Source organism: Scyliorhinus canicula, chromosome 20 (assembly GCF_902713615.1).
Source record: "Scyliorhinus canicula chromosome 20, sScyCan1.1, whole genome shotgun sequence".
Taxonomy (NCBI): domain Eukaryota; kingdom Metazoa; phylum Chordata; class Chondrichthyes; order Carcharhiniformes; family Scyliorhinidae; genus Scyliorhinus; species Scyliorhinus canicula.
Genome location: NC_052165.1, coordinates 80,994,175 through 81,022,125, shown reverse-complemented (window position 1 = coordinate 81,022,125; position 27,951 = coordinate 80,994,175). Strand labels below are relative to the sequence as shown.

The window sequence follows — 27,951 nt, the reverse complement described above, 5'->3', positions numbered from 1 at the left end:
GATCAATAATTGCTGGGGGTGCCTCAGGTTGGGGTAATATTCAGAAAGGGTCTGCAAATTGCTCAATATACACAGGGACATCTCAGGAGTTGGTTACTATCCACGATATGCTTGGGACAGAACAGAAAATGTTGGACAATCTTAGCAGGTCTGACAGCATCTGTGGAGAGAGAAAATGTCTGGATGATTGTCAAAGCTCTTTGTCAATGCTTGGAAGTTGGGTTAATATTCATGAGGGATCCGCAGGAGTTGGGTTGATATTTGCAGGGGACCCTGATGAATTGGGTTGATATCTGCAAGGGGAATCACAGACATTAGTTAATACTGCAAGGAGTTAACTCAAATGTCGAATGGGATTTGGTTGAATTTGTAGGGGCTGCTCCGGATTGGAGTAATATTTGGAGTGAGAGTGCACAAGTGTTAGATAACGTTAGAAACAAGGTCCAAAAGAGTTAGTCAGTATGTGCAAGGAGTCTTTCAGAGTTTGTTAATATTCACTGGGGCTCTGCATGAATGGCTTATCCAGGCACCCCACAGAGTTTGCTCAAGGTGTCAGACTTCCAAAGAACTGACTACAACCGTAGGTCTCTCCACAGAACCAGACACAGCTACGCTGGTTTGTTAGTGTTGAACGTAGGCGAATGCAAGAACAGACACATAGGTAGACAAAACTCGGCAGGGTCAAGTATTCTTTTTTTTATTATTTAAGATTTAGTTTCGAATCTGAAGAGGTACATTTTTAGTTTTAGCGTCAAGGTTAACCACACTCTCTTCAAATACTGCACGATGTCCAGAACCTACAGATTACTTGAAGCGGCAGGCAGAGTTTCAAGAAGTTGTGCTCCTGATGAATGAAGTGACCCCCAATGCAGTGCTATCCCAGAGCTCCCATTCCAGTGAATTTTAAATGCCAAGAGAGACAGACAGACACAGAGAAAGACAGATAAAGAAATGAGTATATACCACTCTGTGTTCAGCAGTTCTTTTATTGTCTAGGTATTAAATTTGTGAATGCTTTTTAAAACATATTTCTTGTATTATTTAAGCTAAAGTCAAAATTAAAAAATCAAATTGTTTTAGTCAACTCATCCACTCCTCAGCTACATGCCCATATATAACCATGAATCAAACCACTTATCCAGCATGCCACTCTCCCGCTGACCACGAACTTAAACATTATTAATTATATGTTAAGTATGAATTTTGACACCAGCTCTCCTGGATGTGTGTTTTACTGTGCAGTTTTCACATTCACCCACCAGTGGTAGGTTTTCCTGTCATGTGATGCATAATTTGATATTGCAAGAGGTGCAGGCACAATGGATCAAATGGCTGCATTCAATGCTGCGTTAGTCTGTTGTTCTAGGTAGCTGGTGGATTAGACACTGGTCAGCAGGAGGCACTACAGCCCACCCAAGGCAGGGGAGCATGCTGTCAAGAGACTGATGAGCAGAAACATCTCCCGGTAATTCTAACGTAACGCTGCGATTGCATTGCATCTGGTACTGATCAGGAACTGAGATTATGTGTACTGAGGGAGAGAGAAAAAAGAAAGAGAAAGAGAGGGAGAGAAGAGGAGAGTAAATCAGTTTTCCTTAGTGACGATCTAATGTAGAGCTCTGTAGAAGATCTGTGGGGGTTTTGTTGGGGGGTCTGAAGGTGGTCTGGAAGCCTGGAGGTGGAGAGTGAAAGTTGCCGGGGTTGGAGGGTGGAGGGTAGGGGGCCCAGCCAGCTCTGTGTAAGGGTATCTGTGTGTTGAAAGGGTTACTGTGCCCAGTCTGTGCTGCTGTGGGGCCGTCTATTTCTGTCAGCGTCTGGAGCGACTTCAGCCAATGTGGAGGGTTTTCATCCTGCAGAGCGTCTAAACTGTTCCCTGTAGATGCTGGCACACCTGTGGAGTGGAAACACACATGTTGGACATCAGTTTGAGAACTCAGTGTTCAATCATACACTCTTGTCTATAATACTGAAGTAGAATTATACAGCACAACAGAACGTTATTCAACCTAAAAACAGAAATACAGTTGGAGAATGGGGTTAACTAGATTGCTGGCCTCCCCCCCCACCACCCAGGATGGAATGGGCTGAATGGCCTCCTTCAGTGGCAGAAGACTCTTCAATTCTTTGAAAGAGCAATTCATTCATCCCAAAGCGTAGCCTGAAAGCGTATATCCATTTATCTTTTCAAAGTTACAAATAAATCTGTTTCCACCACCATTTCAGATCATGCCTGCATTAAAAAAAAGCCCTCATGCCCCCATCTTCTCCTCCTCACAGCTCTCGGTAAAACCTCTCCAACTTTCTTTGCTCCAAGCCTAGCTTCTCTCGTCTCTCCACTGGGAGACAGCTTGGTGAAAAGTTGAGTGAGTCAAACTCAAATACACATGTGAAAAGCCCCCATCGAAGTGCCCTTGTTGCCCTTTGGCCTCTCAAATGTCTGAGGCTATCAATAAGTAACAAAGGTTCCTGGGCCAATAAGATCAGAGACTTGCCTCAGAATACATCCCAGAATCTGAACAGATGGGAGCAACCGAAGAAAGGAGAGCAGGTCAAATTTTAAATGTTCTTTTAAAAAAAAAAGGAACTTTGAAAGCAGTGCAGAGGTACTGTCTGAATGGATTTTGGAAGAGTTCCACAAAGTTAGGGATGAAAAACCTACCATGCTCTGACAAACTGAGAAAATGCTAGGTGGGGAAATCAGCAAATTACAATGGGCTCAGGAAAGACTGGAAAAGTAGGAGGATTATAAAGTCCATTTTCTATGACATGAATAAAGGGCTGGTGACTGAAGGTAGACATGAAGGTGCAGCAGATGGTAAAGAAGGCAAATGGTGTGTTGGCCTTCATTGTGAGAGGATTAGAGTACAGGAGCAGGGATGTCTTGCTACAATTATACAGGGCCTTGGTGAGGCCACACCTGGAATAGTGTGCAGTTTTGATCTCCTCATCTGAGGAAGGATGTTCTTGCTCTCGAGGGAGTGCAGCGAAGGTTTACCAGACTGATTCAGGGATGGCGGGACTGAAGTACGAGAAATTGAATTTGCTGGTGTTCAGAAAAACGAGGGTGGGGGGGGGGGGGGGGGGGGGGGGGGGAGAGCTCATAAAAACACAAAATTCTAACAGGACTAGAAAGGGTAGATGCAGGAAGGATGTTCCCAATGGTGGGCGTGTCTAGAAGAAGTGGTCACAGTCTGAGGAATTCGTTACCACAGGAAGTAGTTGAGGCCAAAACATTGTATGTTTTCAAGAAGCAGTTAGATATAGCTCTTGGCTCATGTTCCCCCTTTGTTTCTTTTTTAAAAATAAATTTAGAGTCCCAATTCATTTTTTCCAATTAAGGGGCAATTTAGCATGGCCCATCCACCTACCCTGCACATCTTTGTGTTGTGGGGGCGAAACCCACGCAAATTCCACACGGACAGTGACCCTAGGACTTCGGCGCGGTGAGGCAGCAATGCTAACCAGTGCACCACCATGCTGCCACCTCCCCCCACCATGTTTCTATGTGACAAATACTGAACCATTCCAGATTTGAAAAGAGGCAATCAAAAGTAGCATCTGGGTTTCAAAAACTAGCAACTAAGCTCAGAGAAAAATAGTCTGGCGGTTGGAAGGCGACAGATATGACGTTGGATGGGAAGTTCAATCAGAGTTACAGAACACAGAGGTTGCACAGCACCAGGGTAAGTCTGAGCACATTGTCAAGCAGGTTGACAGAGCAATGGTAGGAGGGACACTTGCATGATTGAGCCACGCAAATGTATTTGGCTTACACTGAAGGAAGGAAATGAAATTCCAAGCAGGGATCCAATGTGAGGGTATTGCAACAACCCTCAGCCAAGGGCGAGACCAGAGATCTCGAGTTGGGGAGCATTCACACACAGATAGAAACCTGGCCTGCATCTGCTATTTGGCAGCGAGGAGAAGGAATTACACACATAAGAAAGGGATCAAGGATGGAATCTCATGCTACAGGTGGGTATAAAAGATCCCATTACATTATTGGGAGGAGCAGAGAGCTCGACCAGTCACAGGCAGATTGTCGGGTCATTTTTTGAATATGAGACATGGTTTTGTGTAACGTGGTTGCGACATTGAGATCAGAATGAAAACACGTCAAAAGGAATCCAATGATTGTGAAATGCTTTGGGACAGACAGGGGATGTCACAGGTGCAATACAAATGTAAACTGAGGTTTCCTAACATTCACTGTGGGATCACATTGGTTTGTCCTATCGAGAGAGGGAAGGCTTTAGAATAACATTTATCAACTCTTAACACCCTGCACACATGTACACTGTTCTGCTGATCAAGTCTGTCATGTTCCGAGTGCTGTCTCTGAGCGTAATGCAGGAAAAATACACACTGCATTTTGTATACCACCAGATCTCTACCCCAGTGTTACACAGTTTCAGACCCATCTTGCACTGTATCCCAGTGCAATACAGTACATTGGAGCTGCCCCCACCAGTACTGTATCCCAGTGTTTATACAGTGACAGATCCGTCCCCACCAATATTGTACCCCAGTGTCCTAGTGACAGTCCTGTCCCCACCAGTACTGTACCCCAGTATTATAGTGACAGACTGGTCCTCACCAGTACTGTACCTCAGTGTTATACAGTGACAGACCTGTCCCAACTAGTACAGTACCCCCGTGTTATACAGTGACAGACCTGTCCCCGCCAGTACTGTCCCCACTGTTACAGTGACAGACCTGTCCCCACCAGTACTGTCCCCAATGTTACAGTGACAGACCTGTCCCCACCAGTACTGTACCCCAGTGTTGTACAGTGACAGACCTGTCCCCACCAGTACTGTCCCCAATGTTAGTGACAGACTAGTCTCCACCAGTACAGTACCTCAGTGCTATGCAGGGAAAGTTCTGTTCCCACCAGTACTGTACCGCAGTGTTGTTACACAGCTCAACATTTATTGTAAATACTGCTCCAAATCTTTCTGCTGCAAGATCCATACATTCAAGTTAAGCAGTAGGAAAATATTACGCACCCATTACACTCCACTGACATCCTAGTGGCAGCACAATGAAATAATAGGAAAGGAAATTTCATTAAAGTGTTATCTTTAACCTGAAGGCTGCTTATTGATTGGAAGCTGGATGTCAGACATTTAACTCTGTCGGTTATCATTCATGGATTGGTTTGCTAACTGGCAAGGAATAGAATCAAGGTGTGGGTATTAATTTAAAAGAGATACAAGGGGATCCTGACTCCTTAATTAAACTGCACAGGCACCAATTTCTGGGTACAATGCAGGAGGCTGTTCCTGATATTTACACTAATACGACAAAAACAGGAAATATTTTTGGTTAACTTCTGAATTAACAGAAAACTAAAATAGGGGCATTTTGGTAATATTCATTATTACTCTTGTCCACTGTGGCAATCATTAAGTTTAAAGACCAACAGGAAAAAACAAGAAATAATGATCAAAGTACAGCGTTCAAGGTCTTTAGTAGCCAATTTCTTCCATTTGCCCCACCTCCTGCAGGTAATCTCTTGCTGGCTTAGGGTCCTGCAGAAGTTTTGTCTTGTACCCAAGGGTCCATTCTGTTACTGAGAATGTAGACACAATCAGCCATTTGATCACAACTGATAATTATGTTCCCACCCCACATCTGAAGCATGAATCCGGCTTTTCTTCTTTCAAGATGCCAGCAAGTGGTTGTTTTTAAAATAAGCTTTTCTCAGCTTTGCATTCTGAACACTTTCTTGAACAGAATATAGGAAATTGGAGTGAGAAAAATTCTTTGGCTTTCTAACCCGGACCCCAACACATTGTGTCCGGGGTTTACCAATTTCTTGTATTCATCTTAATGACCACTTCCTTTCCCAGCACAGCACAGAACAATCGAATCCCGACAGTGCAGAAGGAGGCCAATCGGCCCATCAAGTCTGCACCAACCCGCCGCTGAAAGAGCACCCCACCCAGGCCCACTCCCCTGCCCTATCCGTAACCCCACCCAACCAGCACATCCCTGAGCACTAAAGGGCAAGATTAGCATGGCCAATCAACTTAACCTGCACATCTTTGGACTGTGGGAGAAAACCGGAGCACCCGGACAGAGAATGGACAGACTTCACACAGACAGTCACCCGAGGTCGCAATTGAACCAGGATCCCTGGTGCTGTGAGGCAACAGTGCTAACCACTGTACCATCCCCTTTCTAATTACAACTTCCTTTCCCAGCACAGAATAGCTTCAATTGAAAATAATCCCAGTTAATCTGTGAGGATTTTTACATTTTTGTGGCAGTTTCAATACACACACTCGCATTAAACAATCTTCCCCACCCCAATGTTAAATATTTCTTGAACAAAAATAAATTGAAACAAATTCTTTATCAGCTTTTCTCCTAAATTGCTCGCAGCAGTGCCTTGTTCAGAGAGCATGAGAAGTCAATCTTGAAGGGTTACAACCTACTTGGAGTAAGCACATTTCTGGGAATATTCTGCCCCAGAACACTTCATGGGTGGCATGGTGGTTAGCATTGCTGTCTCACAGCGCCAGGGAACAATTTAATGGGACCTCCTTAGAACAACTAAAGCATCACAATTCCAGCAAATAATCGACACATCATGGACCAAATCAATTTAGTCACTCCCCACTCAATGCAGAGGAACAGATTGTGTTGCAGAAGTAGGGAGGCTGCAGGACCTGGAGAGACGAGGAGAGTGGGCAAAGAAGTGGCAGATGGAATATGATGTGGAAAAATGTGAAGTTATGCACTTTGTAGGAAGAATGAGGCAGACACTTTTCTAAATTGGAAAAGGCTTTGGAAATCAGAAGCATAAGGGACTTAGGAGTCCGAGTTCAGGATCCTCTTAGGGTTAACGTGCAGGTTCAGTTGGCAGTTAGGAAGGCAAATGCAATATTAGCATTCATGTCAAGAGGGCTAAAATACAAGAGGAGGGATAAAATACAAGAGGAGGGATGTACCGTTGAGGCTGTATAAGGCTCTAGTCAGACCCCATTTGGAATGATGAGGGCAATTTTGGCCCCTTATCTGAGGAAGGATGTGCTGGCCTTGGATAGGGTTCAGAGAAGGTTCACAAAAATGAACCCCAGAATGAAGGATTTGTCAGAAGAGTGGTTGAGGTCTGGGTCTGTACTCAGAGTTTAGAAGGACAAGGAGGGGGTCTCATTGAAACTTCAGACTACGGAGAGGCCTAGATAAGAGTGAACGTGGAGAGGATGTTTCCATTAGTAGGAGTAACTAGAACCCAAGGGCATAGTCTCAAACTGAAGGGACGATCCTTCAAAACAGAGATGAGGAGGAATTTCTTCAGCCAGAGGGCAGTGAATCTGTGGAGGCCAAATCACTGTCTTTCGAGACAGATAGATAGGTTGTTGATTAATAAGGGGATCGGGGTTATGGGTAGAAGGCAGGAAAATGGGGATGAGAAACATATCAATCATGATTGAATGGTGGAGCAGACGCGATGGGCCGAATGGCCCAATTCTGCCCCTATGCCTTATGGGACACCGTTCACTGCATCAAATTGTACAGCCAGGAGCATACCATTCAGCATACCAGCTCTGAGCCAGCGCTCGTGCTTCACAGGAGATGCCTTCCAACCCATTTCATTACACCCCATCAATATATCTTTCTATCCCTTTATTTTTCAAGTATTTTTTCTCTTAAATGCATCAACCACTCAACATGGTATTGAATTCGTATTCACAACGCTCTCCAAGCAAAGGATTCTCTCCTGAAGTTCTCATTTCATTTGTCACCCTGATGGTTGTGGCCTCTAGTTATGGATTCCCTGGCCAGCTCACAAGGCATTGTTTAGAATCACTTCCAAGTCTGAAAGGACCCAGTCAATAATGGCGCAGCTTTTCACCACATTCAATCTTAAAATTTCAAACAGAATCAATGGGTTTACTAACATGTTACACAATCAGCCATCCTGTGACATTACACATTAGCAGTGTAAATTTACATGAATTTGATTTTAAAAATCCCCTTCAATGTCTGCATTTTGATAAGTTTCTTCACAGGGGTGCTACCAAACAAATTCTGACAACGAGCCATACAAGGGCTTGGTCAAAGAGGCAGTTTCGAAGGGATACATTAAAGGGAGAAAGAGGCCGAAAAGCCAATAGGCAAGGTTTCAAGAAGAAATTCTAGTGCTTCAGGCCTCAAGGAGCCAGATTAGCCAGTCTTGCCAGATTAGATTTGAACAGTCAATAGGTGACAAACACATGGATGAAGGTTTCAGCAGATGGAGGGGTGGGAGTTATTGCAGTGGAGATATCGAGAAGATATGGAGCTGCCCTGGGTCAGACATGGAAGAGATTGATTTAAAAAAAATATTTGGTTGGGGAGCGGGACAAAATTATATTGGTAGTATGTGTAGTAAAGAAAGCTGTGTTTGTTGGTATTGTGTCTAGGGTTAATTAAACAGGGGGAAGGTTACTAGAGACAGGTTGTCTGCGTGGTTATGAAGAGCTTGAGTTAAGTAAACAAGTTAGATCTAAAATTTGTATTGTGAGATAAGAGGCAAACTTTGTTTTTCAGCAGTTGAATTTTTTTTAATAAATAGTTTAAATCTCCTTTTTCACATTTTCTCCCAAATTTACCACTTTGCCTTGATCCCATCCAGCAATGCCTTCTCCTCTTCCAAAATAAACCACCGATACTACCCGCTTCTCCAGTCCTCCTGTCATCAGCACCTTCTCCAGCAATGTGGAAGCCGGCTCGACCGGGAAGCTTTGTATCTGCTTCCGGAATCAGGAATTACGCATAGTCACCATTAACACATACAGTTCCCCAACCGCAACCCTCCCCCCCACCCCACAATGTTCAATGTAATCCAATTCTCGAGTGCATAATGAATAACGCCCATGAATTGTAGAACCCCTCCATCCTTTCCCTCAGTTCAAATTTGACCTTCTCAAGAGTCAGGAATTCCAACAGGCCTCCCCGCCACACCAGGGCACAGGGTGGAGAGGTTGCTCCTCTCCACAGGGTGGAGAGTACACAATGGCTTCACAGCTCCAGGGTCCCAGGTTCGATTCCGGCTTGGGTCACTGTCTGTGTGGAGTCTGCACATCCTCCCCGTGTGTGCGTGGGTTTCCTCCGGGTGCTCCGGTTTCCTCCCACAGTCCAAAGATGTGCAGGTTAGGTGGATTGGCCATAACAAATTGCCCTTAGTGTCCAAAATTGCCCTTAGTGTTGGGTGGGGTTACTGGGATAGGGTGGAGGTGTTGAACTTGGGTAGGGTGCTCTTTCCAAGAGCCGGTGCAGACTCGATGGGCCGAATGGCCTCCTTCTGCACTGTAAATTCTATGATTCCAACAGGATCCTGCTTCGGGCAATCAATGAGGCAAAGGCGACAATATCTGCCTCCGCACCCGTTTCGAAACCCCGAATATGGCCTCCCGAGGACCCGGGTCCAGTTTCACATTCACCACTTTAGAGATTACCCTAAAAACCTCCTTCCAGTAATCCTCCAACTTTGGACAGGACCAAAACATATAGACGTGGGTTGCGCAGCCCCACTCCCCACCCCGTTCACACGCATCTGCTACCTCCTCAAAGAGCCAGCTCATCCTCGCCCTTGTGAGGTGTGCTCTATATACCACCTTCAGCTGTATCAGCCCCAACCTTGCGCATGAGGTGGAGGCGTTCACCCTCTGGTGCACCTCACACCAGAACCCCTCCTCCAAACCTTCTCCCAACTCTTCCTCCCACTTTGCCTTGATCCCATCCAGCAATGCTTTCTCCTCTTCCCAAAATAAACCACCGACACTACCCCCTTCTCCAGTCCTCCTGTCATCAGCACCTTCTCCAGCATTGTGGAGGCCAGCTCTACCGGGAAGCTTTGTATCTGCTTCCGGGAAAAGTCTCGAACCTGCATGTATCTAAATATTTCTCCCTGCTCCAGCCATATATGCTGTTGAATTTTTAAAGAGTTCAGAGTTGCCAAGGAAAATTTTCAGCTTATAAAAAGGTTCGACGAGTAAACAAGGGAAGATTATATTGAATTTTACTGACCCAAAAGTAGAGGCAAAATAGGAAACATGGAAGATTTTGATTTTTGGAGAAGTTGAGTTCGGAGAGATGTTTGAGGACAATGCAACCAGAGATTAAAGATATTTAAGAAGGGATGTTGGTGGCACAGGAGACAAGCCATGAAAACCAGCTCTTTCATAGAACATAGAACAGTACAGCACAGAACAGGCCCTTCGGCCCTCGATGTTGTGCCGAGCAATGATCACCCTACTCAAACTCACGTATCCACCCTATACCCGTAACCCAACAACCCCACCCCCCCCTTAACCTTACTTTTTAGGACACTACGGGCAATTAGCATAGCCAATCTACCTAACCCGCACATCTTTGGACTGTGGGAGGAAACCGGAGCACCCGGAGGAAACCCACGCACACACGGGGAGGACGTGCAGACTCCGCACAGACAGTGACCCAGCCGGGAACCGAACCTGGGACCCTGGAGCTGTGAAGCATTTATGCTAACCACTGGCTCATGTGTGAGCTGCTGAGGGTTTTGAATTGGAAGCAGCCATCCAATGTGGAGCCAGTGAATCTTTATTTTCGGATAAGAGTTGGTTTCTGAACTTCCTTTTGGAAGCAAGTGCAATTCCTTGACTTTGTGATATTACTGAATTTTTTGTTTTATAATTTGGGAATACCCAATTCATTTTTTTCAATTAAGGTGCAATTTAGTGTGGCCAATCCACCTACCCTGCACATCTTTTGGGTTGTGGGGTGAAACCCACTCAGACACAGGGAGAATGTGCAAACTCCACATGGACAGTGACCAAGGGCTGGGATCAAACCTGGGACCACAGTGCGACGAGGCAGCAGTGCTAACCAATGCACCACTGTGCTGCCCATTACTGAATTTTTATGGTTAAAAACTTATAGGAGGTGGTTCCCAAGAAGGTAGTTTACTTGCGTACTTTTGACCAAGCAGGAAGCTTTTTTGAGGGTTGTTCTGTAAATAGCGTAACTTCAACCAAACGTGCTTCAGTTTTTTCTCTTTTTAAATAAATCTTTTAATTTTTTAAATTCTGACGGCGTTACTGGAGCTCTGTGCGTTTGGGGGCAGTAGCTCTTCCTCCTTAAAGTGATTTACAATTAGCGAGACTGACCTCATTGGGGTCTGGTTTGCCCAGCAGCAACATCTGGTGTGATGCCATGATTGCCAACGGTCTGGTCCATCCTTGGACAGTGACTAAGGAATTTAATTTTTAGCGAGGATTCAGTACAGTTTCATGGATCTTCAATGGTTAATTGAAAGGAAGATTTGCATTTAGAGGGCCAAATGTTAAGCAGTGGGATTTTGAAAGAACAACAAGTGAATAAGGGAATAATGTTTTCCCCCCCAGGGGCTGATATGGAGGATGTGGGTGGAAAGTGATAAAAAAAGATGATCACAGATGGCTTGATCTATGATCAATAGGATGAGACTGGCAAGACTATGCATGATGGCAAGATCAGTATGGAAGGAGAGATTTAGGAAGAAGAGGGAGGTGATACATGGTTGTGACAATCCTGAAAAGGCAAGGAACCAGGACTGATCAGATTAGCTCAAAGAATTTACTCATATTAAGATAAACTGACACATCAAAACTTGGAGCCAGTCTTAGCTTTCACAGAATTGGCTTCAAGTAATTTTCAAATCCCAGGGCAACACAAAATTAACTCTTCCCACTATTTTAATACGACCGATATAACACTGCAATCATACCATTCATAAATATATATGAACCTCTTTCTCCCCAAACCTTGAGATTGGTTTCTGTGCTGTAATGGCTATAACTCTGAACGGACTCCAAAGGGGCTCGACGGAATAGACATAGAAGTCTATTCATAGAATAGACATAGAATCTAGAACAGCTTTATAGTGCAAACCAACCACACTCATGTGCAACAAGGTATTTCATTATTTAGAATATCACTTTATGCAATTTTCAAAAATATAAATTTAGAGTACCCAATTATGGGGCAATTTAGTGTGGCCAATCCACCTAACCTGCACATCTTTGGGTTGTGGGGGGTGAAACCCATGCAGGCACGGGAGAATATGTAAACTCCACACGGACAGTGACCCAGGGTACTTCATGTAATATTTAACTAACAAAATTGCAGTGAATCACGACATGGTAAGTTCAAGTTAACATGAATAGGTCAAACCACCCCCAGTTTAACAAATTTAGTTAGTGAGAGGCTGAACCACCCAGATCAAGAGGTATTGGAATGATCTGAGCCTGGCAATAATCAAAGCATTTCAACTGCTCTCAACCAGAGTTCAACACACCCACTTGCTCACCAATGACGGCCTTTGGGAGAATATACCTCGGGATTGTTAGCATGTTAAAGACCATCTTACTCGGAGTTACTGTGTCAGATGCTGGGGAACATCTGACATACAAAATTTCACCTGGGGTGCGGGAAGGAAGACCCAGCATCTCCAGTGCTGTACTAGGATCTGCACTTAACACAGGAACTAGGAGATTCAGGAGCAATGCAACTTGATGCAAATAAGGAGTAGGGTCAAGGCTTGATTGTATCCAAACCAATTGTAAATGATGGTGGTGACATTAATATGCTGCTATCATGCTGAGCAGAGCAGATCTTGTTTAAAACCAGAGCATACTTGCAATGAATTTCCAGTCTGTCCAATGTCTACAGAAGAAAAATGAATGTGTTTCTCAGAGCTGGCAATGTCTGCACTAATACAACACGAGCAGCAATATTCAGAGCACCATTGTCATCAATCTGAGCCAGCGGATTGCCAGTGCTTTCAGTGTTTGGCTGTCAAACCCATTCTTAATGGTGGGTTAATCAGAGTGAGACATGGAATGATCCCAGGAACTTGCTGCACATAATTCTGTTAACTCGTAGTGTAGAAGCATTCATATGATGTCTCAGTATGTCTTTCTCACTTGCTGCAATTGTTTCTGCCTTTGCTGTATTTTAACACAACAAAATTTCTCTCAGTGCCAACTTAAATAACTAGGACTCATCACTGCTTTCCTCTGCTCACTCCTCCAACAGAAGATACCAAATAACAAGAGTCTAAAACACAACCAGTGTTCAAATAACACAAGCAACAAAGTGTTGTGCTCAGTTTGGAGAAAGGCAGCTTAAATGCATTTAACAGGGGTTACTGATTAGGTCCTGAATATTAAAGCAGCAACCAATGGCTCAGTTGGTCAATTCACAGTGTGGTTTGGGACTAAGCCACAGAGAGCAGTAAAGACCCAGTTAATTAATCTCTGGTCTGTGCTGAGTCAGTTGGCAGGAGGGCAGGTATCTTGTGTGCGTGAGCCCACACCAACAGCCAAACACTCCTAAATCACTAATAGCGAACCCTGGGGGTTTCCCCTTGTAGTAAAAGAGATTGAGGAGAATTGTAATCGTGGTGTCCAGGATTATAACAGATTTAGGTAGACAAAGAGAGGGCTGTTCCCATTCTCTGACTGTACATGGACTGAGATTTGAGGTTTAAGGTTTTGAGGAAGAGAATGCAAAGGTTAAAGCGGGAGATCCTTCCACTAGCTGTCAAACTCATAGCAGTAAGGATAGTGAGGATCTGACCTGGCAGAATGGAGTTCAGATGCTCGAGAGTCCTCCCAGCAACATCGTACAATCTCAGTTCCAGTGAAATCAAATCCATAATACTGAACTGCCAACTTGCAGTAAACCGTGTTCGAGACACTTTAAGACTGACATTTTGGTTGGAAGTGAACGGCTTTGTAATCGCAGAGTTCCCTAAAAACAGTGTTGTCTCACTCCATTCTGTGAAGGTATTGGCATGCCTGGGAAACGGTTTCCGTTTGACCATTATTTCAAGCTGTTGGTTTCTGTTTGACCATTATTTCATGCTGTTCAGGCAGTACCTAGCAATCACACTCAACACATCAACTGGACATTTTCTTTCCACACTCTGCGTTAGTCTACAAGAATCTTTAAATTAACACTGTGACACCATCTGGAGTAGTTTAGCGGATGAGGTGGAAAAAAAAAAAACTGACCTTGGCTAAACTCAGGGCTGAAAAAAACCAATTTACCCCAATCGCTGCTATCAAATGGACCTGGTTTCCTTGGCCACAGATGCACAGGAGTAAGTGAGATGGAATACTCCCCACTTGCCTGGATGAGTACAGCTCCAACAACACAAGAAGCTCAACAGCAGCCAGGAGAAAGCAGCCCGCTTGATTGGCACTCCTACATTCACACCCTTCACCACCGATGTACAGTAGCAGCCATGTGCCCCATTTAAAAGATGCACTGCAGAACTCACCAGGGTTCCTTAGGCAACACCTTCCAAATCCATGACCTCTACAAACTAGATGTATTATGGCAGTAGATATATGGGAACACCATCACCTGGAAGTTCCCCAAGTCATTCACCATCCTCACTGATCCCAGTATGTTTCAACTTTGGAAGAAATGAGGCAAATGTGTGGCAATTATTGGCAGTATTCTCTACATCTGACAGAAATAGGTTCAGAAGTCAAGCAAAGTGCAATAAAACTATATTGAATGCCCGAGAGCTGCTAAAGATCTCCAAAAAACCCAATTTTCAAACCATGCCACATTTTGCAAGTAACCTGGTATTTCAGGACCAGTCAACCACAAGGGAAGAATTTAGAATTGTATTTACAACCTCAAAACATCCCAAAGCACCAAGTGAAACTTCTGAAGTGTGGTCACTGCTGTAATGTAGGAAATATGGAGCCAATTTGCACAATCAGCAACGAGATTGTGATAAACAAAACCATCATGCATTACAAAAGTATATACAGGGCCCATTGGCCAGCACTGCAAGGACAAACCCCCTAGCTTTTCTACAAGTAGTGCTACATGATCCCTTACATCCCTCCAAAAGATGGCATCTAGGACAGTCCAGCACTGCAGTTTCAGCTGGGACTGTGTGCTCAGGTTTCTCACCTGGGAATTGAACCCATTCACTTCTACCACTGAATCCATAGCTGACTATCATTCATAGCCAAGTAGGAATATGTGGTCTTGGGCCAGTGGACTTTTTAGGACAGAAGAATAAAATCAAATGGACGAGGACCAGTAAAGATCACTGGGCCCGTCGAGGTCTGGCTGTCCAGTATCCCAATACTTTTGGTCCCTTGCATTTTAACAGGTTGGTATCTTTTCCCCTCAAATGCCAAGGTGGGAATCATAGAATTTACAGTGCAGAAGGAGGCCATTTGGTCCATCGAGTCTGCACCAGCTCTTGGAAAGAGCACCCTACTTAAGCCCGTGCCTCCAGCCTATCCCCGTAACCCCACCTCACCTTTTTGGACACCAAGGGCAATTAATCATTGCCAATCCACCTAACGGGCACATCTTTGGAGTGTGGGAGGAAATCGGAGAAAACTCACGCAGATATGGGAAGTAAGTGCAAACTTCACACAGTCACCTGAGGACAGAATTGAACCTGGGACCCTGGAGCTATGAAGCAACTGTGCTAACCACCATGCTGCCCAGGAAGGTAAACTAGAAGTTCCTAAAATGATAAAAAGGTTTTGATGGCGTAAACAAAAAGTTAATATAAAATAGGCATTTAAAATTAATACTGCACAGGAACAGGCCCTACGGCCCTCCAAGCCTGCGCCGACCATGCTGCCTGTCTCACCTGAAACCGTCTACACTTCTGGGATCTATATCAATCTATTCATGTATTTGTCAAGATACCCCTTAAATGTCACCATCGTACCTGCTTCCACCACCTCATCTGGCAGCGAGTTCCAGGCACCCACTACTCAGTATAAAAAGTTCTATCGCACATCCCCTCTAAACTTTGCCCCGCACATCTTAAAACTTACGTCCCCTATTAATTGACTCTTCCACCCTGGGAAATAGCTCCTGACTATCCACACTGTCCATGCCACTCATAATTTTGTATATTTCTATTAGGTTGCCCTCGACCTCTGTCGTTCCAATGAAGACAAACTGAGTTGATCCAACCTCTCCCCCTAGTAAATGCCCTTCATACCAGGTTAACATCCTGGTAAACCTCTTCTGTACCCTCTCAAAAGCCTCCACATCCTTCTGGCAGTGTGGCGACCAGAATTGAACTAAGTGTGGCTTAACTAAGGTTCTATTCAGCCGCAGCATGACTTTCCAATTTTTATGCTCAATGCAGCCGATGAAGACAAGCATGCCGCATGCCTTCTTGACTACCTCTCCATCTGCGTTCCCACATTTTGTGACCTGTACACCCAGCCCTCTGCCTGTCAATACTCTTAAGGGTTCTGCCATTTACTGTATACCAAGATATCAAACAGCAAATTCAGAAGAAACTTCTTTCCCTAAAGAGTGGTAAGCATGTGGAACTGGCTGCGGCAAATCCGACTGATGAATTTAAGGAGAAGGGAGATGAGCAATTGAGAAAGAAGGTTTTACTAGTAGAAAGGTATTTGGCTCGAGTGAAGCATAAATGGACTGCTTGGGACAAGTGGCCTGTTTGTGCCACACATTTCATATAATTCAACAAACTATTGTCTCAATGTCTCAAACTATTTGCGTGAAATAGAAAATTTCACCTCAGTGAACCGCTTCAAAGAAACAAGTGAGGAGAGATGAGATGAAATGAAAAAATGAAATGAAAATGTCTTATTGTCACGAGTGGGCTTCAATGAAGTTACTATGAAAAGCCCCTAGTCGCCACATTCCGGCGCCTGTCCCAGGAGGCTGGTACGGGAATCGAACCGTGCTGCTGGCCTGCCTGGGTCTGCTTTCAAAGCCAGCGATTTAGCCCTGTGCTAAACCAGCCCCTGGTTCTCTCCCTCTATGCTTCAGAATTGTTTTTTCCATTGTTGGAAGCAGGGGGAGCAGCCGTTGTCTGTGCTTGCCACAGGTGAAGGGGTCAAGTTACTGCAAGCCAGAGCTTACAGGATAAGGGAGTCCCAAGCACACCAACCATCAATGCAGCCTTGCGCTCCATGGTGCAGAATGGAATAAAATAAACAATAATGAAGGTACACAGGAGCACATGTTATAAAGAGTAGCCTTACTGATCACAAAACCCAAGGAAACTAAAAACCTAACTTCGGAATTTAATTTTCTTGGGGAGGGGGCTACCAGCAATAGGCTGTCTTAACTACTCAGAAACTAGTGTGTACATTCGAAACAAAACATTTGGCCTAACGGCACAAACTCCGCAATGCTGGAAGTTACATATTGTGACCCTCACAATGGGGGCCAGGTCATCTATTGCTGAGGTTTAATACAGCTAACGAGGTAAGTGACAACCGGCTTGCTGAGACGATACAAGGTTTGAAAATTGGGTTTCGATCGCAAAGGATGGCACAAATTAATCCTCACATGCTACCACCTGCCACAACCCAGATCCATACAGGCGATACAGTCCACACCACCACTCTCTCATTTCTTTCTAGGGCTTAGGAATCTAAACAACGTGGGGTAACAAACAGAATCAGTCCTGTATACACCGGAGCTCAGGTTGTGTTCACTCCAAGCATTGGAAGTTGGAAGGGGATGTGTTGCTGCATTAGAAAACACACGAGTGGTCATCAATTTTGAAGCAGTGTTCCTGCAGCACTGAGTGGGTGGTGGAAACCAGGTGACTAGTTCTCTCATCTGCCATTTCCAAAAAGAAATCAATTTCTATTTTGCATAAAGCACATTTTCCAGCAATTTTATAGAAACTGAAAAGTAGATTTTAGGTAGTTTCGTGCGGAATGGTGACATTTGTAACCTGATATATTCCTGCTTAAACGGCTTACACCTAGAGACAACTATGGCTAAATGCAAAATGGACAGATAATAGGTTCTCAAAGACGCACTTCTTGCTGCTCAGTCTTCTGGGAGCTCTTACCAGTAAAAAGATTCAAATGTGTTGTAATTTTCTTCACAAACTCTCCACCCAGATGACTATTACAGGAGATTGTTAGTAGCTCTGCCATCTTCTGCAGCCCCAGTTAAATACTCTTGTTTTTTGTTTACCAGAAATACTGACAAACCTTTAATCTCTATATCACATAGAATTTACAGTGCAGGAGGAGGCCATTCGGCTCATGAGTCTGCACCGGCTCTTGGAAAGAGCACCCTACCCAAGGTCAACACTGCCACCCTATCCCCATAACCCAGTAACCCCACCCAGCACTAAGGGCAATTTTGGACACTAAGAGCAATTTATCAGGGTCAATCCACCGAACCTGCACATCTTTGGACTGTGGGAAGAAACCGGAGCACCCGGAGGAAACCCACGCACACACGGGGAGGATGTGCAGACTCCGCACAGACAGTGACCCAAGCCGGAATCGAACCTGGGACCCTGGAGCTGTGAAGCAGTTGTGCTATCCACAATGCTACCGTGCTGCCCCTATCTCTCTGATAAAGTTCAGTAATTCCTTTAATCCCACTCTGCAGATTTCTTCCCACGAGAAGCTTCCTGTGTTTCTTAGAATACTACAACACAAAGTGGTAATTTGGTCCATTAAACCTATGCTAGCACTTTGACAGAGCTACAAGTTCCACACCCCCTCTTTCCCCATAGTACCACAAGGTTCTCTTTTTCAAGTTTGTATCCAACTTTCTTTTCAAAGTGAATTATGTTGACCACTGAATGAGTGTTTGGGTGTCTGGGGGCGGGGGCTATTTTACTGTCGGAGCATCAACACCATGCCTAATTTTGTCCAAATTGTGATCTGCACAAGTATGTTTTACAGCAGGTGATTGTTTTGGAACTCTTGAGCTGGCTCATTTCTTCCTTCTCAAAACTCTTATCAAGGCCCAGTGCATTACCCCAATCTGGCAGAAATCAGCACAAAAAGGATTGAATCAAAGATTTGTCTGACCCCACCATAGATTTGAAAATGAGAACTCAACAAAACAGACTAGAGCAAAGAACTTGAAAATTCACCAATTACGGTCAATATTTTAGCCACTACTCACATGCGGTAACTTGGGAATCCAGATTAGTAAATGAAAATGAATCAGACACTACTGTGGATGACAAGATCTTGATGCTCAATCATCAATGGATCTGGCAAGTCTTACATGAAATGAATCAAGAGTCTGAGCGATCACTGATGATGGGAAGGTATCAGATGAAACTACTGGATAAAAACCCAGAAGCTGCACTAACTTAAAGTGCAAAACTCTAAAAGTTTGGTGAAAAAGCGTAGTACATTAAATAACATTAAGTACTTTTACCAAGACTGTAATAATAATAATAACTTTTTGTCACGAGTAGGCTTCAATGAAGTTACTGTGAAAAGCCCCTAGTCATCACATTCCAGCACCTGTTTGGGGAGGCCGGTACTGGAATTGAACCCGCGCTGTTGGCACTGTTCTGCATTTGAAGCCAGCTCTTTAGCCCACTGTGCTAAACCAGTCCCTGTGCAAGATCTTTTCTACTACAATTAGTGCAAGTGGTTAAAACAGTATAGATTTAGGGGGGAGGGGGAAGTTATTCAATTTTGTGTTGAGTAGGTGGGAACAATGGGAGATGGAGGGATGCGTTATGCACTGAGCTATGTATACATTTGTATTTGTATTGTTTATTGTTATAAAATTATAAATGCCTTAATAAAATGTTTTTAAAAAAACAGTATAGATCGAGTTTCTTTCTGACATGCAACTTCAAGCCTATGCACCGAAAGGAATTCCTGCACCCAGGTAGGGCTTGTAGTTAATTTTATGGCCCTATTTTCAAAACAGGGTCCAAAATGTTTGGGAGATTAAGAACCTCAAATATTAACTGTTTCTCTCCACAGATTCTGCCTGATCTGAATAATTCTAGCATTTGATAGCCCAAATTAATTGCCAGGTTGTACAACAGAGAGACTCAATTGAGCGATAAACACAAGCACAAAATGAGCGCCGTGTAACCCATGAGTGATACACTTATTTACTGAGCCAAGAACTAATATACCACTGAAGGTAAACCAATAACTAAATTATAACATAAAAAAAGTCTTCTGACGCACAACTGGAACATTGTTTGGAGAAGCAAGGTGTGTGGTGGTTTACGCAAACAAAAAAAATACACAGGCTAACCATTCTAGTGGAAGCAACAGGTTTAAAGCAGATGAGCACCTCAGTATCCCAAAGCACGTCACAGCCAGAGAGGTGTGGTCAGTTTTGTACTGTGGAAATACGGCAAAAATTTGCATATACCAATGTTCCACAAACGGCAGTGAAATAATGACTAGAGCACTGTTTTAGTGACACTGATTGAGGGATAAATATTGGCCAGCACACAAAGAGCTTTCCTACTTCGCTGTGAAAGAGTTAAGAGTTCCATCTTTCATGCCCACTTGAAAAGGCACACAGGGCTTTTGTTTTACTGGTCCTCTCAAAGATGGCAGACCCAACAGAGCAGCACACCCCCAGTAGTGTACCTGTATCAGCCTATTGTGTGTTCAGGACTGTAGTGTGGGATTGGATGCAATAATCCAATAGTGAACGTATGTCTTTCAGTTTGAACTTCTATCCTGCAATATCAACAGTTTTTCAGGAAGAAGTTGCTTTCGACGGTAACATGGATACATAGAAGATAGGAGCAGGAGGAGGCCTTTTAGCCCTTCGTGCCTACTCCACCAAATATCACGATCATGGCTGATCAGGTAACAATAGCATACATTAACCCAACATGTCTAACCTTAAGACAACCTCCTCTCATTTTTTGTTTATAGCCAGCTCAGCAGGTCTCCTGCAATTGCACAGGAAGCCCTTCACGGAATTTATCTGAGGATTATTATAGTTCAGCTCCTGTCCCATCCATGGCTCAGTTTCAGTTTCTGACCAGTTGGAAGTTACAAACAGAGTTACAGAACAGATACAACCAGCAGAGGGTTACTTACTATATTGGAAAAAACAAGTCAATAGGGGAAATAAGAGCATCTCGCAGAATATTGATTTGGCACTTCCAACTGAACCACCCTTTAAACCAGTGGCAGACCTGGACCCAGCATGCCTTTCACATCAGTTCAAAATGCCACAGTACAAAGTTTGGAAAAGCAAACTATGTTGCAGAGGACGTCACACAGCTGAAATGAGCGTGCAAAAATATCACGCACCCACTACGACATTTCACTGTAACCAGAGTGATTAGAAACCTATCAGTGGAACTGAGTAATAGGTCAATGTGCCAGGCACTACGGTTTACTGGGTCTGAGTAACACAAACACTCCATTAACATGGGAATCCAGTCAGGACTGATTTCCCTCTCATTTACTTCGATTAGATACTTCCCAACATCAGAAATCAAGAAGAAGTTAGCAAATAAAAAAAATGCCACTTCGCTTGCTGCAGCATTAGGCAACGGATACCAGCGACATCCAAAATCATCAATACACACTCCAATTTCAGAACTAACTATCACAAATCAGTGCCGATTCTACCTGCCGGTATTATTTCTTTATTTGGTTTTAGTTCAGGTTTGAACAGGATCCAGACTGGGGTCTGTACAGGGGTAAAGGAGTGAGCTGAATGGAGATGATCGGTTGGCCTCACCTGTTATAATTGCTGGGTCCATCCAGCCACTCCCACTCTCCCAGTTCAGGCTGGTGCTGTTGGCTGAGGTTGGTGCTGCATGGTTCACTGAAGAGCAGGAAGCAGCATTTGGTAGTCCCCCAAAATTGATGTTAATATTTGGTAACAGTGCCCGTAGACCATCCTGCCACTCTTTCACATTTAAACTTGCCACATTACTGCCGCTGTCTGAAAAAAATAAAATAAAATAAAAGGAAAAACAAAAATTAACTGGGCATTGCCAGATAAGTTTTGGATTTTACTGGTCTCGATTCCATGCCACCTAAGGGATCTCACATTCACTAGTCTGCTCACATGTATTCAGCAACCCCGTCTACTTTGGATTTGCACACATCCAAAGGTGGCATCTCCATTCCTTTTATTGGGATTCTCATGCTAGCTGTTTCTCTGCTCATTGAAGCAAATATTCTAGTTTTATACCAGTCGCCACTTGCTGACCCAGTGTCCATTCCATTGGGCTTATACATCCTTTGGATCCAGTCCCTTTTCCCATCAGAGGTCCATGCACATTCCCTCAATCCCATTTCTATTCCAGTCACCAAGGTCTATGCATATTCCCTGCATCCCATCTCTACTTCAGACACTATGGTACACACGTTCCCTGGATCCCAGCTCCATTCCATCCATCACAACGCACTCACATTCCCTGGATCCCTTCTCTATTCCGGTCACTGCAGTTCATGGAAATTGCTCTAGCCCCGTGCTCACGTGTTCATGGTTCTACCTGATGCCCAAATAGAAGGCTTCTTCCTTTAATCTAAGGCATCTGTTGACTTAATCAAGATACGTCTGCAGCTCATTCATATGACAACCAAAAGCAATACAAATTCGCCATATTTCCAAGACAATTTTCAAAGTCAAGGGATTGCACTTTCCTGTATAAACCTCTGACTCTGCAGGTTTTAGTCGGCATGTTCGACAAGGTTCGTTCAAACCAATTAATATCTGATTCCAACCTTCAGCTGCTAAGAGTACAATGTCACTGTGCTCAGGAAAATCAAATCACAGCCGCATCCGAAAACTACCAGTATTTTAAAGAGGGAGTAGGAAATCTAGCAGAAAAGAAATGATCCGAGTAAGCGATTAAAGAAAAATCTCTAGCAGTTATGTATGCAATCAAAATTGTATTGCCGTTCCAATTGACGAGGGCTGACAATGAATAGGAAGTTCTGCCCAATGAATTCTCATACTCTCCCACAGACTAGAACAGGGATATATGGCTTTGGGAAGCCTACAAAATAAAAATCTAAATTTAAAAAAAAAATTTATAAACCGGGATGACAGTCTCAGCAGCACACGAATACCTCAATGTTAACAGCTGTTGGGAATTGCATTTTTTTGGTGCGGTTCATCCACATTACAAACTTTTTTCTACCTCTGTTAGTTGGGAGGGGAAGCTTGGATTGGCCAAATTATATTGCTGGTGATGCACCAAGTGGTCAAGAGTTAACCACAAACAATTAGGCAATAAGTTTGCTTGGCCATTTCAACCAAAAGCACATTTATCACTATTATATTGCATTGTTCCAGGTGACAATATAAGATCCTGAGGGACTTGACAGGCTGGACGCTTCCCTTTGTGGGAAATACTAGAGACAGCGGACACAGTTTCAAAATAAAGAGTATCCCATAGGAATGTTAAAGCATAGAAAGGAGCCATTCAGCCCATTGTGTCTACTTCAGCCAAGAAGAGAGGAAACAAACCTAGTCACATATTTTAATCCCATTTTCCAGCACCTGGTCCATAGTCTTTTAGGTTACAGCAATTCAGGTGCATTTCTGCCTCAACCATCAATGCGGGCAGTGAATTCCAAACGCCCACCATCCTATGGGTGAAAATGTTTCCCCTCGTGACCCCTCTACCAATTACCTTAAAACAATGACCAGGCAGCACGGTAGCACAGTGGTTAGCACAGTTGCTTCACAGCTCCAGGGTCCCAGGTTCGATTTCCGGCTTGGGTCACTGGCTGTGCAGAGTCTGCACTTTCTCCCCATGCCTATGTGGGTTTCCTCCGGGTGTTCCGGTTTCCTCCCACAGTCTAAAGATGTGCAGGTTGGGTGGATTGCCATGCTAAATTGCCCTTAGTGTCCAAAAACGTTAGGTGGGTTAACCGGGATAGGGTGGAGGTATGGGCTTGGGTAGAGTGCTCTTTCCAAGGACCGGTGCAGACTTGATGGGCAGAATAGGCGCTGGTTTAGCATCGTGGGCTAAACAGCTGGCTTGTAATGCAGAACAATGCCAGCAGCATGGGTTCAATTTCCGTAATGGTCTCTCCGAACAGGCACCAGAACGAGGTGACTAGGGGCTTTTCACAGTAACTTCATTGAAGCCTACTTGTAACAATAAGTTATTATTATTATGATGTCCTCCTTCTGCACTGTAAATTCAATGATGTCCCCTGGTAATTGACCCCTCAGCTAGGGTAATCATGTTTCCCGTCTACCCAATTTAGGCCCTTGAATTTTGTACACCAATCATGTCAGCCCTCAGCCTTCTCTGTTTTAAGGAAAAGTACTTCAGCCTATCCAATCTCTCCTCATAGCTGCAATTTTCAGGCTCTGACAACATTCTTGCAAATCTCCTTTTCATCCTCTGCAGAGCAATTGTGTCTTTCCTGCAATGTGGTGACCAGAACTGTACACAAAACTCCAAGCTGTGGTCTAACCAATGTTTTATACAATTCCTTCATTACATCCTTGCTTTTGCATTCAATACCTTGTCAAAAAAAAAGACAGCATTCCATATGCTTCCTTTCTCACCTTATCCACCTACCTTGCCATTTTCAAGGACCTGTGGACATGCATTCTACGGTGTCTCATTCTTCTACCCCTCTCAATATCTTGCCATTTATTGAGTATTCCCTTGCTTTGTTTGCCCTCTTTAAATGCATTATCTCACACATCAGGTTGAGTTCCATTTGCCACTTTTCTGCCCACTCAACTAAACCATTAATATCTTTCTGGAGTCCACAGCTATCATCTTCCTCAATGACATGGTCAACTTTTGTGCCATCTGCAAATTTTACAATCACACCCCCCACATTAATTTCCAAAAAAAAACATATACAACAAACAGCAAACGCCTCAAAACTGAGCCCTGTGGATCACCACTAGAAACAGCTTTCCATTCGCAAACCAAAAACCATCGACTGTGATCCATTGTTTAAAAAACAGATAAAAACAAATTACTGCAGATGCTGTAATCTAAAAAACAGAAAATGTTGGACAATCTGACAGCATCTGTGGAGAGGACGGAACTAACGTTTAGAGTCGAGATGACTCTTTGTAACTGAGCCAATTTGTATCCAACTCGCCACCTTCCCCTGTATCCCATGGGATTTCGCATTCTGACCAGTCTGACATGCGGGACGCCATCAACTGCCTTATTGAAATCCATGTGGACCATATCCATTGCACTGCCCTCATCAATCCTCCCTGTTACTTCCTCAAAGAATTCTCTAAAGTTAGTGAGACAGGATCTTCCCCTAACAAAACTAGGCTGACGCTGGCCTTTGCGTTCCTAGTAGCCCGGCGGAGGATCTTGCTACAGTGGAAGGATGCGAGACCCCCAAGCATGGAGACCTGGATCAACGACATGGCGGGTTTTATTAAGCTAGAGAAGGTCAAATGCGCCCGGAGAGGATCGGTACAAGGGTTCTTTAGGCAGTGGCAACCTTTCCTCGACTTTCTGGCTCAACAATAGGGTACGGGGTCAGCAGCAGCAGCAACCCGGGGGGGGGGGGGGGGGGGGGGGGGGGGGGGGGGGGGGGGGGAGAGAAGAAAAGAGGGGGGGAGGAGACGATGACTATGTTTGTTTATTTAATTTTAATTTATTTTTTAAGATTTCCTGTTGTTTACTGGGTTTGGGGGTGTGGGGGGGATACAAGCGTTGATACGGTCTTGGGGGTGTTAGAGTTATTATGGGGTTATATTGTTGCTTTTCATTGTTTGTTGCTATATTTTCTGTAAAAAATTCCAATAAAAATTATTTAAAAAAAACAAAACCAGGCTGATTATTCATGAACAATCTGTGCCAAGTGATATTTATCCATTTAAGATGGGGTTGAGGAGTTTTTCTCTCCGAGAAATGTTTAGAACTCTTATCCATAGAGAGGCGGAAGCAGGGTCTATAAATACTTAAGAACAAAGAACAAAGAAAATTACAGCACAGGAACAGGCCCTTTGGCCCTCCCAGCCTGCGCCGATCCAGATCCTTATCTAAACCTGTCCCCTATTTTCCAAGGTCTACTTCCCTATGTTCCCCGCCCGATCATATATCTGTCTAGATGCATCTTAAATGATGCTATCGTGCCCGCCTCTACCACCTCCGCTGGCAAAGCGTTCCAGGCACCCACCACCCTCTGCGTAAAAAACTTTCCACGCACATCTCCCTTAAACTTTCCCCCTCTCACCTCAAAATCGTGACCCCTTGTAATTGACAGCCCCAATCTTGGAAAAAGCTTGTTGCTATCCACCCTGTCCATACCTCTCATAATTTTGTAGACATAATTTTAAGGCAGAGGTAAAGAGGTTCTGGACTAACAAGGGAGTTAAAGGTTATCAGGAGTAGGCAGAATGTGTTGAGGTCACAATCAGATCAGCTATGATTTTACTGACTGGTGGAACAGGTTCGAAGGGCCAAAAGGTCTTCACCTGCTCCCAATTCCTATATTTGTATGATAAGAAATAATGCCAATTAAAGAGGAAAATTTATTCTTAAAAATACATAAGACGTGATGGTTACGTGTGCCTGATTTAAAGCTTATCACGTATCAAGCTGAACACTGAAAGGGCAGAAAAAAATTAAAGCTGAACTGAACGAATTTTCAATAATTATAAGTTTGCAAAACGCTCCACTGACATTTACAACCCTGCTTGAGCAGCTCTCAGAAAAATTGATGCGCTGTAGGTCAGCCAACAGGTTCTTAAAATAATTGTTGGCTGTGAATGCTCATATTTACACACAGGCCCTGTAGTTAATGCAGGCTGCTGACAATGACCACCTTCTGATTGGCCCAGAATGCAAAGGATGTCTTCTGGGTAACCTGTTCAGGATCCTTCTGACTAAATTGTACAGCTCCCCATAGTCTCATTAACATGGCTAAAGGAGGTTTTCTTTGAGCTTTTTCTATCAACATTAAAACATGGAATACATTTTGCACCAGAACAGAAATACTGTCATGGCTATTTATTACTTCAACCAGCACAGATTGTGGAATCAGAGTAAATCCTGCCTCGATGGTAACCTTGCTGGCTGCCAATCATGTCTGCTCTGTGCCCATCTTAAGTTAATGCAGATGCAAGAACAAAAAAAAACCAGGGCCAGTTTGGGGAGTTTGAAGTCAGGAAAATCACTCCTCATTTGGAAGAGCCAAGCTATAAATGGCAATTTCACCAACACACGTTGGTTATGCTTGGTCACCCTAGGAGGTTCGAGTAAGGACGAAGGTGTATGGACGAAGACACTTCAACAACATTGCCCAAGGCACTCCAAAAAGGAGAAGATTAGCGCTGAAGAGGAAGAGAGCAGACTGCGATGCGAGATAAAAAGTCAAAGAATTTAGAAAAGTTATGGTTAGCGAGGCTGTGATAAGATAAAAAGCATTCAGCTTCCAATGGTGCATGAGAGAAAGGATGAGGAGGAGGAGGAGGTTGGGACATTATGTTGGTGCAGCCTGCAGAGGGAAGTTGAGGCAAAATCAGAGGAAATGGGAGGTAAAGAATTCTGTGCGTGTTGGGGAGATGAGTGCCAGTGAGGACAGGATGCTGGATGAGTGGGACGAAGTGTGGATTAGTGTGGGTTGTGAATCAGTACAGCAAAGTCTTGGAAGTGGCAGAGGATGGTGTTTGAGAACAGATAGAGAAGGACAGTCTGGCAAGTAACTAAAGCACGAACAGGAGTTTATGCTCGCATGGGTGAAAAGAAGAGGGAGAACTGCATTGACTTTCAGCAGAGATGTTTCATTGCAATGTGTAGGTCTAGTCTTTTCTGGTGGCTCCAGTGATCCTGTGGCAAGACAGTCTCCCAGTGTTCTGTACCCCTCCACCTTCTACCCTGCGAATGTCTCCCAATTTCACAGTGCTCAATCACACTTCTTTATACAGTTTCGTTAACACCAGAAAGAACACAATTTATTAGTCACATGGAAGGCCAATGAGATGATTTTCATAGCTGACTTGATCCTAACTCATCCAACTTCCAATCACTTTCCAATTGGAGCTAGTGGACTAAAGGAGAAATGGGAATTATAGCTGACTTTTCCCCTTACTTACGAAGGGCAGTGAGGCACATTGTTATAATAGCCTGCGGCACTGACCAAGATCAGCCAACATGATTGGGATTGGCAACTGAAGCTGCTTTTGCAGAACTCAGCAATATACCAGCCTGGCAAAGGGCTGAGTGGGCGGGAAGCA

General features: G+C 44.0%; 1 protein-coding gene across 10 annotated transcripts in view; it reads right to left on the bottom strand.

Annotated features, from left to right (window-relative positions):
* Positions 1-675: 675 nt before the first annotated feature.
* The window catches only part of cnot4b (CCR4-NOT transcription complex, subunit 4b), a 116,394-nt gene continuing 89,118 nt past the window's right edge, over positions 676-27,951 (bottom strand). For 3 of the 10 annotated variants that reach the window (XM_038781021.1, XM_038781019.1, XM_038781022.1), the window contains 3 exons: positions 21,499-21,705; positions 5,010-5,030; positions 676-1,891 (listed from right to left, as the gene is read on the bottom strand). In XM_038781021.1, the coding sequence (XP_038636949.1) occupies positions 1,596-1,891; positions 5,010-5,030; positions 21,499-21,705 (524 nt within the window). In that variant the 3' untranslated portion in view covers positions 676-1,595. The remainder of the gene's footprint in view (positions 1,892-5,009; positions 5,031-21,498; positions 21,706-27,951) is intronic. The other 7 variants (XM_038781023.1, XM_038781020.1, XM_038781024.1 and 4 more) reach the window with 3 other exon arrangements.